Source organism: Melozone crissalis, unplaced genomic scaffold, assembly GCF_028551555.1.
Source record: "Melozone crissalis strain CALT ecotype California unplaced genomic scaffold, PUWL_Pcris_2 ptg000023l_1, whole genome shotgun sequence".
NCBI lineage: Eukaryota > Metazoa > Chordata > Aves > Passeriformes > Passerellidae > Melozone > Melozone crissalis.
Genome location: NW_026535801.1, coordinates 31,162,566 through 31,177,912, shown reverse-complemented (window position 1 = coordinate 31,177,912; position 15,347 = coordinate 31,162,566). Strand labels below are relative to the sequence as shown.

Below are 15,347 nucleotides of genomic sequence, written 5' to 3'. Positions count from 1 at the left end.
CCTCAGGGAGGGGCACATGGATTTTCTTTTCACCCTGTGGTTGGCTGAGCACAACCCATGTGAGTGAGGGGTCAGTGCTCCTCTTCTGAGACAGTTTTCACATCATTTCTCAGGGGAAAATAGTCATTATTTAGAGCCGCTTGATTTTGTGGAGGATTATAAAGTGCGGGAAAAATAATTTTCTTGTGTGTTCTTGGCAAACCAAATTTGTTGGAAAACATTTGAATGTTTTTTATAAGATTTTTCTTGAATAATTACATCCATGTTTAAAATGAGAGAAAAATCTGAATGCCAAGATCATAATTGCCATGTCCAAATGGAGTTCATCTCCAAAGAGAACCAGTAAACTCCCAAAGTTCTTCAGATGGAGGGGAGTTCTTCTGCAGGTCCTTTTCATGGTCCAGGATCACCTGTGCCTGTGCCATCTCCCACATCACAGGGGATGCATTTGATGGGGAGCCTGGGGTTGAGCACTCTGGGAGTCTTCCAGTTACCACAGAGAGAAAGGTGCTGGGAAAATTCCTTACATCTCAGGAAACAGGGTAAATGTCTGGAAAAAAAATCCATCAATTCTTTAATTAGGAATGACTGTGAGAAAGTCAAACAGAAGAAGGGGGAAGGTTTTACTGCAGCTGAGGTAAGTGGAGGGTGGAGGAGTTCTGGACAGGCCAACAGCAATGGGCAGAAGTGCACAAGGCCTCAGGCTGTGTTTAGGGGACAGACCCGGCTTTCCAATGAAGGAGAAAGCAAGCCCACACTTCAACTTCACTTAATTAGGGATATTTGGAAGGGGAAAGTATGGAGCATTTTAATTGAGGTTCACCCTGGGGAGGAAAGCACTTCATTGTTCCAGGCAATGCAAGTGAAAGTAAGGGACAAAGTTCTTCTTCCTCATCCCTCATCTACTGGGAACAACTTCTATTTTGGTTCACAGAGTTTTCATTTTTAAGAGGAAATATATTTCCCTTGGGTCGTACCAAGCTTCCCTTGGTAAATAACAAGCTTATGTCGCATCCTGTGTCTGCAAACCCAATTAAGTCAAATTTTATGGTTTTGTTTGGAAAGAAATTAATTTGTTGCAGTGATAAATTTGATTGCCACTAATATATTGGACTTTCTAATGGATGGTTTACAGGCAGTTATTCATTAGGCAATTCAAGCAAAAAGAAAAGGTCTTTCAGTTGAGTTTTTAAACTTAGGCACTGAGCTGAAGTTCTGCTCTTACACACGTGAGAGCAGAGTGCTCAAGGGAATGCTAGAGACGAGGCTGCATCAAAACTTTGATAATGGGCACTGGACAGTAACCCTCTTATTTACAGTGCTACACTATGAGCACTTTTGGAAAAAAGTCACCCGAATGAGGACTTCTGATCTTTGCTGTAAGACAAGAAGAGCAGCAGAGGTGCTGCTCTGGGTCTTCTCTGCCTTTAGCAACCAGTTCAGGGCTGCAGGGACTACTTGGAGTATCCTAGGGAAAAGGAGTAAGATTCAATTTTTTATTTACTTACCATTAATAAGGCTCCAATAAGGTTGATTTTTTTAAGGAGAGCTTTCTCAAGCAGAAAAGATCACCTGTAGTGAAGGACTGGCTTATTTCTGCTCCTTACTAGCTCTAAGGTTTTTGTGATCTGCAGCCTAACATGCATTTGCTCTCTCCCTCCTCTGTATAGGGACACTCTGCTCACTGACCATTGAGAAGGCCATGCCTGAAGATGGGGGCGAGTACAAGTGCATAGCTGAGAACCCAGCAGGGAAAGCTGAATGTGCTTGCAAGGTGGTGGTAGAAGGTGAGTACTGTGTTGGGTACAAGAAAACCCTTTCTTAGGGTTCCTCCTTTCCAGCTTATTTCCCAAGAATGACCTTTAGGGGCCACTTATACACACACACACACACACACACACACACACAGACACACGAAAAGAACTCTACCCCCTTCCCTCTGCACTTTTTGGTCAATAGGTAATTCAATGTCTACCGTAAAGGAGCATGAGCAGAGACACAGTACAGAACCAAGGGCTCTGGATGCTTTGTGGTATAATTTGTATTGTCCTGCTGCCCACTGTATTTCTACGTTTTTAGAGCAGTTAGCTGAACTTGTAAGATGTGTTTCTGAGCTGTGTGCATCCTTTGAGAGCCAGTGAGAATTGCCTGTTTGGATCTGGGTGTCAGTCTCCCTCAGGACTGCGTGTAGCACAGTCCTCACTCTACTCCCCAGTTCTTCGCATTCACAGATGTTTGGTTGTTTGATTTTCTTGTGTAAGTGAGAAAAAATAAATTAGCAGCTCAACCACCCTTGTGTTCCATAGTCTTAGAACAATGTACAGACTGAGGTACTTATTTTCAGCCATGGTCATGCTGATGACACTGTACTCTTGTTCATTAGTCTTGACCTGGGGCAAGGCCTAGGTGAGACTGTGTGAGACTTATAAAGCAGCCATGGAGTTTAAATTATTTAAGGGGCTTCAAGTAACCAAATCTCCTTCTCAACTCACCTTCTGGGGAGCTTATTTTTTGAATGCTCTGATACTTTCCATTGTGATCTAAACTAAGCACAAAACTAGACAACAAGCTTAATAACAGAACCTGGGTACTGAACCTTCGCTGCTGTGTTGCAGATGTGTTATTTGTGGCAGGAGGTCTAGATAAGAAAACTTTTTTTTACCCCTAATGTTGCATGACACAAGGTAAGAATGTGATTCTGTAACTCCTCACTAAAGGCCAGTCTTCAGGTATTTGGAAAAGAAATTGATTAAATATTGATTACAATTAAATATACCTGTACCTTCTGTGATACTATGGTCACAGTGTAATCTGTCTTGGATATTTGATAAGCTATTTTTTATGATTCTGTAATTTAAAGTAATAAATTTTATCAGTGCTGAAATTCAAAGAATAGGCTTTAAGCAAAATCTAGTCCTTGAAACACCTTAACCACCACAGATTCAGAATGTTGAAGGATCAGATCATCAAAAGCTTAGATTCAGTATTTCTCTAGAGCTGCCCTAGCAACTCTTAAATGTCTCAGTCACTTATGTGTTTTTCCTCTGTCTTCTGATCTCCTTCAAGTAGTTGCTTTTTTTCCTGGATCTTCCCTTAGCCTATTTCCCACTTCAAGTTTCCTGCTGGACAATGCATGCTCTGGGAGGCTGCAGGTAGAGTTTGGCTTGCAAAGTTTGTTCCTGGGAGGCTGTGAGCTGCTGGCCTGGTGATGTGAGTGACATTACCTCAGCTGCCTGGCTTTCTGTGGTGCTGGTAGGAGCTCACTGCTCACATCATGCTGGGCACCAGGGTGACCACATTCCTTACCTCCATTCTGGCTGCCTCCTCTGCCTTTTTCATCCTGCACTGGCGTGCTACTGAGAAGAGATTTTTGACAAATGGCACCATAGCAAACTCCAGCTATTTAGGAAAGACGCCATTCGATATCCCATGTCTGAGACTGGCAGAGGGGATGACTGTTATTTTTAAGTTAGAACTGTGATCTAAAACAAGAGTTCAGATTTCTCCCTTCTTCAGTCCCCTGTCAGGATCCCAGATGCTGATTTTTAGACTAAGTAACCACAATCATTATATTTCTTTTCACATCAGGGACTCAGGATTGGAGGAATGCTTGACTTCAGTTGACAGATCTGTAAAATCTGAGTGTCTGAACTCTCACACAGCTTTCTGCTCTGAATTATTTACTAGGAGATTCTTGCTTCCTCTGTTAGAAAGGAAACTTAGATGAATTTTCACACACTGGCACTTAGAAGAAGGTGACTAAAATAGATGTTTCCATAACATTTATGTCATCTTTTTCTCTGTAGCTAACAGCTCTCTCCCTCACAAATACTCTGAAAGCTGAATATTTGAAAGCTGTAAAGTGATACAGCCATTGCTGAGCTCATAATCTATAATCATACTCTTTCTTCCAAAGATAAATGTCAGTATCAAACAATGAGGCAAGCAGAGCTTGTTAGGATTTGCATTTTAGGTCACAGAATCCTAGAATAGTTTGTGTTGGAAGGGACCTTAAAGATCATTTTGTTCCAAACCTTGCCATGGCCAGGGACTACTTCCCACAGATCAGGTTGCTCAAAGCCCCATCCAGCCTGGTCGTGAACACTCCCAGGGATGGGAAGTCCACAACCTCTTTGGGCAACCTGTGCCACTGCCTCCTGACCCTCACAGAGAAGAATTTCTTCCTAATATCTAATCTAAACTTTGCCTCCTTCTGTGGCACTGCAGATCCTTGTGAAAGTCCCTCCCAGCTCTCCTGGAGCTGGTTTAGGTTATGGAAGGGGCTCTAAGGTCTCCCCAAAGCCCTTTTCTCTTGAGGCTGAACTGCCCCAGCTCCCTCAGCCTGTCTTCATAGGAGAGGTGCTCCAGCCCTGTGATCATGCTCAGCTTGGAATAACCTTTAAAAAAAGTTGGACCTTTTGTTTATATCTCATGTGGGGTACACATGGAAGGGAGCTTTACTGACTCCTAGCTGTTGGTGTAGCCTGCAGTGATGAGCAGTTTCTGGATAAGAGCTGTGCAATTGTGAAAATAGTAGAACCCATCAAACTTAAGTCCTGTGGTGTCCCTTTTGCTGTTTCTATTTAGGAATAAACAAATGGCCAAGAATATCTTCTTGGAGAGATTTAAACAGATGGAGGAAATGTTACTCTTCGAAATGGGTTAATCTGAATTGATCACATAGACAATAGAACAGAAGAATTACTTTACATAATTTCTTTTGAATGAAATTATGTTTTGATATGGCTTTGTTTCCCTTTTCTCTGCACTGCCTAACACAGCTTTGTGCACATTGTATTTGGTCTATTCAGCTGAAATACCTGTCAGCTTAGATGGGGCCTCTTGTCTAGCTGCTTACTTGGGCTTGGATTCTGCTTTTGTAGACGGTTTTTCCCTCTCTGCTCCCTCTTCCTTTCAGAATGTGACAGCAAATCTCCAACAAATCCGTGCAGAAAATTCTTCCTAAAACCTTAAAGGACAGCAATTTCCTCTAACTTTGCAGAAGGATCCAAAATAAACCTTTTATTAGACAGCTTTTTCATTATTGATTTTCAAATAGGATTTGTATTTTATTATTTGTTTTGATTGCAGATACCTCAAAGACCTCAAAGTCTGCTGAGAAGAAGACCAAGAAGCCTAAGACCACACTTCCCCCAGTGCTGCCAACAGAGGGTAAGTGACTGTGATTTGATTTGCTTTATTTCCAGTGGAAACAAAAGAGTGCTTTGGGATTCTCTGGTCATCCCCTTCTGTTTGCAGACATAGGATCAGAAGCCTGTGCTGTTTCTTTAGCCCTTGCACTTAAGTCATGTGAAATGAGTTTTTGCCATGTGGGGATTAGAAGTAAGAGCCCAAACTGCAAGTTCAGGCCTCGCCCCTCTACTCTCTGTTTTTCATAATGGTGCAATAAACTTGTGACACAGATTTATTTTTGGCTGCCTCTCAAAGAGCACAGAAATACTGGAGTAGTTTGCTTCAATTTGTGCTGTGTCCTGTGTAGACAATATGAAGTTTTACTATTGGTAAGCAAAGCATCTTGACTGAAATGTCCTGTAGAATTATCTATCCTTCTTTGGCATGACCATGGAGAGTCATTTTGCAAATTTTGCATTCTTTGTTTTAAGCCTTAATGCTTAACTTGCTTCTAATACTTTCAGAAATAATAAATTAGCTATAAATTCCCATGTTTGCTACTCAGCATACATGCATTTAGTTAAGAGGAAACTTTAAATGGTAAAGGCAATACAATAATGTCAGTTTAGGAATTCCTAACACTAGTACTACTTATGAAATTAAGGGATACAAATATCTCTTAAATCAAAACTGGACTTTGAAAATTGTTTATCTAAAATGTCCGCCATGTGAGTTCCTAAAAAGATGTAAAGACATGGTTTAATGGAAATGTGGAATATTTTATCCAGCTCTCTCAAAAAATAAAAAACAAATAAACTCTAATCTGGTCTTCCAGCAAAAACATTTTTAGCTGCTTTCAGCAGAACTCAGAGCAGTTTTATAGTGATTGATGATCACAGATAATAACTGTGCTTCTGGAAATGTGACTTACATAAAACTATGCCCTGGGCTACAGCTATTTCTGAGTTGCTGGCTGAGCACTGTAACTCTCTCTCCAGCTTCTTTTTTGGGGATGTGGAAGAGTCCCACTGACATGCTCCACCTCTGCACCTGAGCTTCAAGTGCCATAAATAATAACAATTAACAACAATGATTTTGTTATTGAACATAGAAAAGAAAATTTTAAAGCCATTTAAATCTCCATGAAAACTGTGTTTTGAATTATGCTTTCTATGCATGCAACACACACATTTCCTCTGATCTTCCCAACAGTGTTATCAATTGCAGCTTTCCCAGGAGAAAGTGTGAGTTGGGAACTAAGTCTAAATATGGAGATGTATGACCTGATCCACATCCTGCTTCTTTTGCTTCTGGTTTTAGTTGAAATTAAAATAGATAGCAAAACAACAGTTACCAACTCTGGCTGCAGAAATATTTGGGAAAAGAAAGTTGAAATAATGGGGAATGGTTTTTCTACATGGCATATTATTTCAGTGTTTCAAGTTCTTGAACTTCTCATAAGCTCTTTTTTCCAAAGTACCTTTAACACATCTTTCCTGCTGCACAGTAAACGTCAAGGAAACCAGAGAAAATGTTGGGAAGCTGGGCTTTGAAAGAGTTTTTGGAAAAGCTTTGAAAAATACATATTCAATTTTAAAAGGATTTGGCTGCAGAGATTTCACAGGTGTTTTTTTAACATCTGAGAGTCTGAGGAATGTATTTGGTCTGAAATAAGTTTTTATTTGTGTGTTTGTCAGGGGTAAAATATACAAAGCAAATCCAGTGGACTATACAGTTCCAATCTACCCTGAAATTCTTATCAGATACAGAGACTTTAAAGTTCCTTACCTGAGAGAGAATAGGCTTTACAAGTCAGATGTTTGTCTGTCTTTACTGTATATCTCTTGAAAAGAAGGCTAATAGAGAATAACTGAATTAAGGTGTCTCAGTCTAATAAGGAGATATATTTTTACTCTTATCTTTTCTGGTCTTTTTTGCCACATTGAGTTACCAACACTTTTTTGCCACATTGAGTTACCAGTCCTAAGGGCATCTAGAGTATACAGATTGATACTGAAGAAAGAGAGAGCAAAAATTCCTCATAATGTGACTAGAATTAACAATTAATAGATTCTGAATTTTACGTAGTGAATTCAGTCACAGCAGTATATACTCTATAGGACAGAGAGACTATATATTCTCTGTACTTTTCAGAAATACTTTTTAGGAAAAGATCCCTATTTTCCACATTCTGTAAAGAAGTGCAAGTCAAATTTCATGGTTAGCAGCGATGTAATTCATTTCTCCCTTCAAATAAATTACAAGTGATCCCTGTTTTTTTGCCCTGGTAAACTTTCAGGAAAGTAATTAACTTGAGGCTCCTGAAAGCAAAGATCAATACATTTCTTTCTGTGGAAAAGAGTGAATGTTGGCAGTATGTTAACCTGTAGAATTTGTCTCACTGTGAGCTGCTGACTCAGGTGATTTGGCTGCTCATTCTGACAATGTTATTTAATTACTGGAAGCTTGGGATTTGTAAGCTACAGAAAACCAATAGTAAGCAGAATTTGGGCCATTGCTTCCTTTGATATGCAATACATACTGGGTTCTGGTATAGAAAAAGAAGAACATCTTGAAGGGAGCTGTGTGTCACTCAGGGATTAACAACATCTCTGAATGGATGCTTGCAGTGTTTACTGCAAAAAGATTGCTCCCATGCTGGCAAATTACAAAACTTACAATGTATTTCCTTTTGCTTAAAATTAATATTGTGTCACCAGAATTTAGTAATCATTATGCAACCCTCTAAGGATAAATAGAATAAATTATTGTTTCTGAGAATAAGAAACAGATTCACCTTTGAATCTGGGTGAAATAAAAGGAAGAAGAGAGGAAGGGCACCTCTGGAACTGGTTCATTCTTTACTGACTGCACTGTCTTGGGCTTTATCACTTGGGTCTTTGCTCAGTGGATGTTAAATGTTACTGAGATAAAATAATTGAGTGTTATGTTTCTTCTAAAAGAGGCAGTGGAAAATTGGACCCTTCCATTATTTATCATGCTGCACACTGTGTGCCGTGCCAGAACAATCAGTGGGTAACGTAAGGGTCCTCCTGGCTTGACACAGCCCTGGAGTAGAAGCACTAAGCCAAAAATTTCATCACTTGAACATTTCTCTAGAAAGCTTTGAGACTGCCGTGAAGGGATTTAGGCACCCAGTTCCCTTTGAAATTAAAACTTATTTCAAATTAAGCTTAAAGGGAATTGCTTATTTCAATTACCAAAGCCGCTTGCAAAATCTTAAGCGCCTATTAAATAAATGGTTTTGTCGCAACAGACTGTGGAAAAATCAAAGTTCTGCTTGAGATTTTTAAGAGTAAATAAAGATTTAAATGTTTACAAATAAATATTCCTTTTTTAAAAAAAAATATTACTACTCCACACTTGTAAATATTTTGTTGTCCTTAAGCAGAGGACCAAAATAGAAGGAATTAGCCCAAGATAAGGCAGATTTGTTTGCAAGTCTAGAACCCAGATTTCTTGATCCTCAGTCTCAGGATTAATTTGCATGCAGCATTGAAGATACTATAGATTTTTTAAAGTGGCATCACAATAGTTTACATAAAACATGAGCTTTCCAAAAGGACTTTTTTTCAAGATTTGCTGATGAAAAAGGAGTATTACAGCAATTAGATTCTATTTTTTAAACTACACTGTGGCTGAGCTGTGCAACATAACTTTACTATAGTAGGAAGAAACTGTATCCCACTTATGGTACTGAGAGAAAAAAAATACTTTAATGCTTTAGAAAATAATGCTCATAAATCTAAGCATTGGTTTAAAGCGTTCAGAAAGAAATGCCCAATGTTTTTGTAGGGCTAACTCACAGGACTACTTCCAGTAAATATTAAGAAATTGCAATTATCACCTGTCACAATTATTGTTATGAAAACCTGGCATGATATCCTGGATTCCCTCCTCTGAGTAATACCTCTTAAACCCACTGTTCTCATATCCAGACCACATACATTGAAGGGCTGACCCAGCATAGAGTTTGATTGCACAAATGTAAGTGCTTCTACTCAGTTAAAAATAAAATTGCATCAAAGAAAACAATTTTTCTACACACCTGCAAGTTATTTAGCAGTATTTGGTAGCTTCTGATAGAAATCTTTTAAATATGCTACTGTATAGAACGTTTGATTTCATGTCAAATACATTTTTGGCTAGGTAGCTGTATAATAATACAGCTGTTACACAGGTAGCTATAGTCTCTTGCTGATAGTTATTAATAAATGTCATCACTGGCACTGTCCAGAACAAATCCTTCAGAAGGTTTCACTGTCATCTTCCCAGATCTGAATTTTTAACATCATTGGTACTTGAATGCTAGGCTGAGCAGTGACATCTCTGGAACAATGCACCCTTAAAGTAAATATGCTAAACAGGATCCCTTATTATGTTAATATATTCTTGTCCATAGCAGGGAGAATTCTAAGTGTTAATCACCATGGAAAAATTATGAGTCAGTGGCATGCAGTTTGTTATTTACTCTTCAAAGAACAATCTTGTCAAAGAATCCAAGTCTGCAAGCACCATTTTAAGAAAATGTTATTAAAGCATTAAGCTTGATGTGTCCAATTTAGTTAGTATATAATTAAATCAGTAAACACTTCAAGTTTTCTATTGATTTCTGTTCTATGAAAATAATATGAAACGTGGCTTAGATGAATACGAAATGTTTAAAAATCTTCATTTCATGACAGATTGTTTTGCCCTAAGTGTAAAATGTGCTACTTTCTAAGGGAAGAACTCAATTACTAAGGAAGTTACTGTTCTGGTCAGAGATGTTCTTTTAATTGCAGAAGTGTGGGCACTGGGTAGCAGCTGTGCTCTGTGGCTGCTGCTGACCTCTTTGGAGGCTGAGATAGTCTGGGATGCTCTTGAGGGTCAGTGAGGCTGTCCAAGCCAGTTCCCTCAGTCCCATTCATTTCCCTGAAGGCTCATGCTGCTTTTCTCCTGGCTGTTGTGAGATCTGCACATTTTCTGCACAGTGAGTGCAAGTACTAAGTGTGTTGGAACAATATGAATTACATTGTCAGAGAAGCCTCTAACCAAACTTTTCAAGGAAAAATTAATCTTTTTTCCTAAGCTGAAAATTCCACTCTTAGTACATGTAAATCAAACTGCCATTAGCTGTTTTTAAGACCTAAATAGGATTTCTCTGAAACTCTAAATTATGAAAGGTGCTGCCTTCCTTCCTGAGGTTTGAGGGTCCAAAGGTGCAGAGCTGTGCCAGAAGGCCCAACAGCCAAGTTGGGCTGAGGTAAACAGGCAATGCAGGATTTAACCTGGTGACTCTGAAGGTTGGTTGCTTCCACAGATGAAAAATAAATCTGTTACTGTAGTATAAAATGAGCAATGGAGAAACACTGTTTTGTTGTCCAAATCCCTTCTCTTGAGTACCCAGTTCAGCACTGTTGCTCTAATGCTGGGCATGCATTTTGAAACTCTGCCAAGTTACTCTACAGTTCTCATTGTACTGACATTTTCTGAGTTAATATTGGCACAGAACAGTATTTTCCACGTGTATTTCATGGAGTCCTTCCTACATATCTTTATGTTGACAGAAGAAGACAGAATTGTTTCTTGACTGTCTTACAGAGAGAAAAATGAATAGTTTTTGCAATGTGGCCTCGAACTGAAGAGGTGTCCTGCTTCATTAATTTACAGTTATGTTGTTGGCTAGAAATTGCACATCTGAGGTATATAATAGAAGCATTAAGTTTCTTCTCTATAAAACAGAGAACTAAATTAATTGGCTTAAATAAAGTCAAAAAGCATACAGCATGTAGCTTTTCCCATTGAAACCATTTGGAGCTCCTGAATGTCCAGATGACCTGGCAGTGTTTTCCTATGGAACAGACTGGGTAGCAGGGTAGTAGCCTACCTTAGACTCCTGTCCCTACACACTTGGGCACAGCTTTTTAGTGTCTAATTGTAGATATTCTCCAGGACAAAAAAAAGGTGAAAATTGAACTTATACTTAAGAAACTAACCTTGCTGACTTGTTCCCAGCAGAGCTCTTAGAGCATTTTGCATGGCCTGGGTTGTTTGTGAGCTCTGTTTGATACTGGATCTCTTCTGCACTGCTCAGATTTGCTTTAATTGTAGAAGTTGCTCAAGAACAGTGCTACTAAACTGCTATGGAATTGTTTATTCCTTCAGCTGAGCTGTTTTCAAATACTGAGTTATTTTCAGTGTACCAGGTCATATTATTGAAGCTCTGAGTGTGGTGATATATCCTAGCTCTCTCGTGACTGCAAAAGTGAGTATTTCCTGGGTTTTATTTTTGTTTTCAGAAGGCAGAGGCTGTATATGTCTCAATTAGAGGAGAATCTCTGCATGATTTAGAAACTAAATACGGGATGTTGCAACAAAATGACAGTTGTTTTTAATGAAAAAAAAATAAAAGCTTTAAACCGTTATGAAGCACACAAACTCAAGTTACTGATTTGCATGCGATTAAGTTTTCTAATTTCTGCTTGTCATCAAATTTAAGACAGAGTTGCTTTCTGGTTCATTGTATTTAGATACTAAACAGTTATTTGGAAACACTATGAGAAATTTGCCCTCTGACATGCAATGAAATGAAACTGTTTAAACTTCAAAATCTTGATGAAGTTTTCAAGCTACTGAAAACTGTGTGTTCAGTGCATTGTATTTGTCATTTTCCTCTCCAGCAATTAGCACAGGTTCATGAATGTATGAATAAACTTTCTGCTACACTTTTAGCCATCATTTTTCTCCTGTTTCATCTCGTCTGTGCTAAAATCTGTAAAGAGTTTTTGTACCATCAACTAGGTCTGTGCCAGAAGCAAGGGAGAAACAGAATAATTGACTACTTTGAACACAAGGCCAAGTGTTTCCTTTTTTTCTGTACTTCTAGCTCTCAGTCATTCCACTCTTTCTGGCAAAGCTGGCAGTGGTGAAAGTTGACAGAGAGCAGTCACTTTTGGTTCAGACCCGGATATCTACCCCCAGGGTTTCATTTTCATGGGGGAGAGAGAGACCTCATGATCTCACATCCCACAAGCCTGAAGGATCCAAGGGAGATGGGGAAGAAGGAGCAGATACTTGAATCTTGGCTTTCCATAAATATTCTTCTTACCATGGTGTCTGACACATTACAGACATGACTTCTTTTTTCAGTTTCTCTTGAACTCTGAAAATGCTGAAAAAACCCAATTTAGTTCAAGATGAAATCTTGGCATGTTTTGCATGAGGGTAAAATGTTTTTTTTTGTATGAAGGTAGGTCATTAACCCTTCTTCTCTCCTGAGCTAAAATGAGGCTGTTTCACAAGCAGACAAGGGATAGGTCTTGTTCCTTATACTAATGGAGTTAGGTATTAACTGTACTTGTTTACCAGGTGCTGAAATCCATCACTGCAGAAGACATGCACATAAATTTAGGCATGTCCCTCAGGGAAGACAGTAGGAATTATGGATTGGTTGGAAATACTATCTTGAGTACTGATGTTTTTTTCAGATCCTAAGAGTTTTCCTTCATGCTTTATGAAAGCAAGTTGTGCAGAGAGCCATTTCAGGGGAGGGCTATTCCTATTTTTAGTAAAATTCCAAAAAAGGGAAGCAAAAAAGAAAGAGGGAGGCTTCTGAGCATATCTGCTCTCACGACTGCACCATCAGGGCAAGGAAGGGCACAACCAAATGTCTGGCACCTACCAGCCTGGGTGGGGTTTTTCCTCTTTTTGCTTTATGTCCCCCCACTCAAAAACAAGTTCTGTAAAAGGCAAACTTGCCTTGTAATGTTTATGTTGTTTCTAGAAGGCAGATTCATTTAAGGGGGAAATATTAGTCCTTTTACTTCCAGGCTGATTTTCAGCATTGGCCCTTTTCAATGTAAATACCAAAACTAAGACAAACCATCTTTAAGAAAAAAAAAAAAAGGCATCAGAAGCAGACTTGAACTAACATTTCCAAGAGGCTCAAATATTTTAATGAAAACAATCATTTGACCTTGTCAACTTTGAGTAATCTTACTAGATTTTTTTTCACTAACTGTCTCCAGCAGCCTTTGGAAAAAATATGTTGCATTTCAAAGCAATGCATAAGATGAGCTAGTATTCTTAAGGAAGATCTATGAACAGTGGGGTGTACACTATCAGGCAAAGAAGCCAGCTGCATAGAGCCAGAGACCTGTCCTTGTACTCATCCCCTTCCACCCTGCCCCAGCCTTTCATTTCTGCTCAGGGATATTTGTGTCTGCAAAACAGGATATTCAGCCAGACCTTCCAGCAACCCTTGGCAATTTGCATGGTTTGATGAAGTCCAGTGACAGTCTGTATATCCTCAGTTTAGTGAATATAATGTCCTGGTGGGTAAAAACTAAAATTTAAACCAAAACCAAAAATGTACCTACATATAAAAGGCAGTGCCCTAGCAGAATGAAGTGATGAGTTCATGTTCTCTACTTTGCTGCTATGGAAGTCTTCCCTGAGGTGAGAGTCTTTTAAACTGGCTTAAGCATAGTTGTTCCAGTGTGCATGCACCTTGCCTATTAACTAAGGTACTGCAGCTAGTACACTGTGTTGGCCAAGAGGTTATCTTTGAGTGAAAATCATGCTGGATTCAGGAATTTGCTTTTTTTTTCCCCTGAAAAATAGCAACAGTATCTGCAGCCCGAGATGGCACTTGACAAATGGCGCTTTTTCTTCATTCTTGTTGCTCGTTGTTCATATCAGGCTTAATGGAGTGTAGAAGCAATCAAATTCCTGTCATTGTAGCTTTTATTAAAAGCCATTGCAGTTCTGAAGAGAGACCCAAAAGCTATTTCATTTCAGTTTAGAGAAGAGCAGAGTCTGATGTTGAATACAGCACGTGCACAAACAAAAATGTTTACATGTTTCTAAACCATGTAACTGAGTGAGTTTACATGGGGTTATGCATCTAATGAGTAACTAATGGGTTTTTTCCATTAATAGGGGTGTTTAAGTACAGATGAGAGGCCAGACTCTACAGGCCTTACAGCTGGCACCTGATCATACACATAGTTTCATCCTCATAATATAGCTCCAACCTGAAATAAGAGTTTCAGCTCAGGGTGTGACCACACCTGGACAAAGGGGAAAGCTGCTCTGAAAACTCCACTTGCTGCCTTGGCTTGTACAACTCGGGCAGGAAAGAGGCTGTAGAAATACATTTGCTGTCACCACAGCAGCCAGGGTGCATGTCGCTCTGTTGGTGGCCCAAAAGTAATGTGTCCCCTTTCATGAGTAGTTGTGCTCTTTGAAGGCCTCAGTTTAAAGAGGGCTAAGTCCCCATGGAAGATGTGGCATGACAGATATCTTGCTTACAGCCTGGTAGTCCGGTAATACAGGGATAAACACCTCACAAGTACTCATCTAAACCTTTAACTAGTTCTGTTGGGCTGGCACTTGTCAAAGAAAGGCTTCTTTGGGAAATATCCAACTATTCTTTTTTGTCTCAGCCATAAGTACTGTGAGAACATCCTACCTCTCCGTTTTTGTGCTTCTGGTTGCTAAAAAAATCAATAAATTCAGAGCATATAAAAGCCAAGCATACTTTTAGGGAAAATTACTAAAAAATGGAAAGAAGGTGGAAAATTTTTTTCTGTATTCACTGCATAAAGTTTTTCAGAATAAACTGAATAAACACTGGTGTTGACAGCTAAGCCATTAGATATTTTTTTAAGTAGTTTGATCTTTTCACATCCTATACCACATCCCTACTATCTCCAATTATTCTAAGAATCAATCTGTCTGTTGTTTGAGCCATAGCATTAGACTCCTACAGTGGTTTTGCAACTCATGGCTCCTGAGTTTCATGGAGCATCACATGATGTGTTCCAGGGTATCATGCACAGCTTGTAGTTTGCTGCAACCAAAAGGCTTAAAATCAAAAAACTGGTTTTATTGGTCTCGTGAAGTTGGGGGATATTTTGCTGCTCAGTGTCTTTCTAATTGGAAATAACTAAATGAAGAGAAGAGAAGAGACCAAAATATTCAAAACTTTTGCATCTGTTATGACTGTCACTAGGCACCTCTGTATAGTCTGCCAGATACTCAAAAGCACTTAGCACATGCTGCTTCCGTTGGAGGCAATAACATCTTAAAAGCCAGGCTACTTCAATCAGGCTGCCTAGTTGAGCATAAGAAAATAAGAAATGTTCTTTCACAGCAGAGGCCATTCTCTGACCACGATGCTTAGAATAGCAGGCAAAAAGAGAGTGCTG

At 39.2% G+C, this 15,347-nt stretch overlaps 1 protein-coding gene across 1 annotated transcript in view; it reads left to right on the top strand.

Moving 5' to 3' along the window:
• The window catches only part of MYLK (myosin light chain kinase), a 138,159-nt gene that overhangs the window by 74,117 nt on the left and 48,695 nt on the right, over window positions 1–15,347 (top strand). The window contains exons 16-17 of the mRNA XM_054277776.1: window positions 1,671–1,787; window positions 5,092–5,172. Coding sequence (XP_054133751.1) covers window positions 1,671–1,787; window positions 5,092–5,172 — 198 coding nt within the window. The remainder of the gene's footprint in view (window positions 1–1,670; window positions 1,788–5,091; window positions 5,173–15,347) is intronic.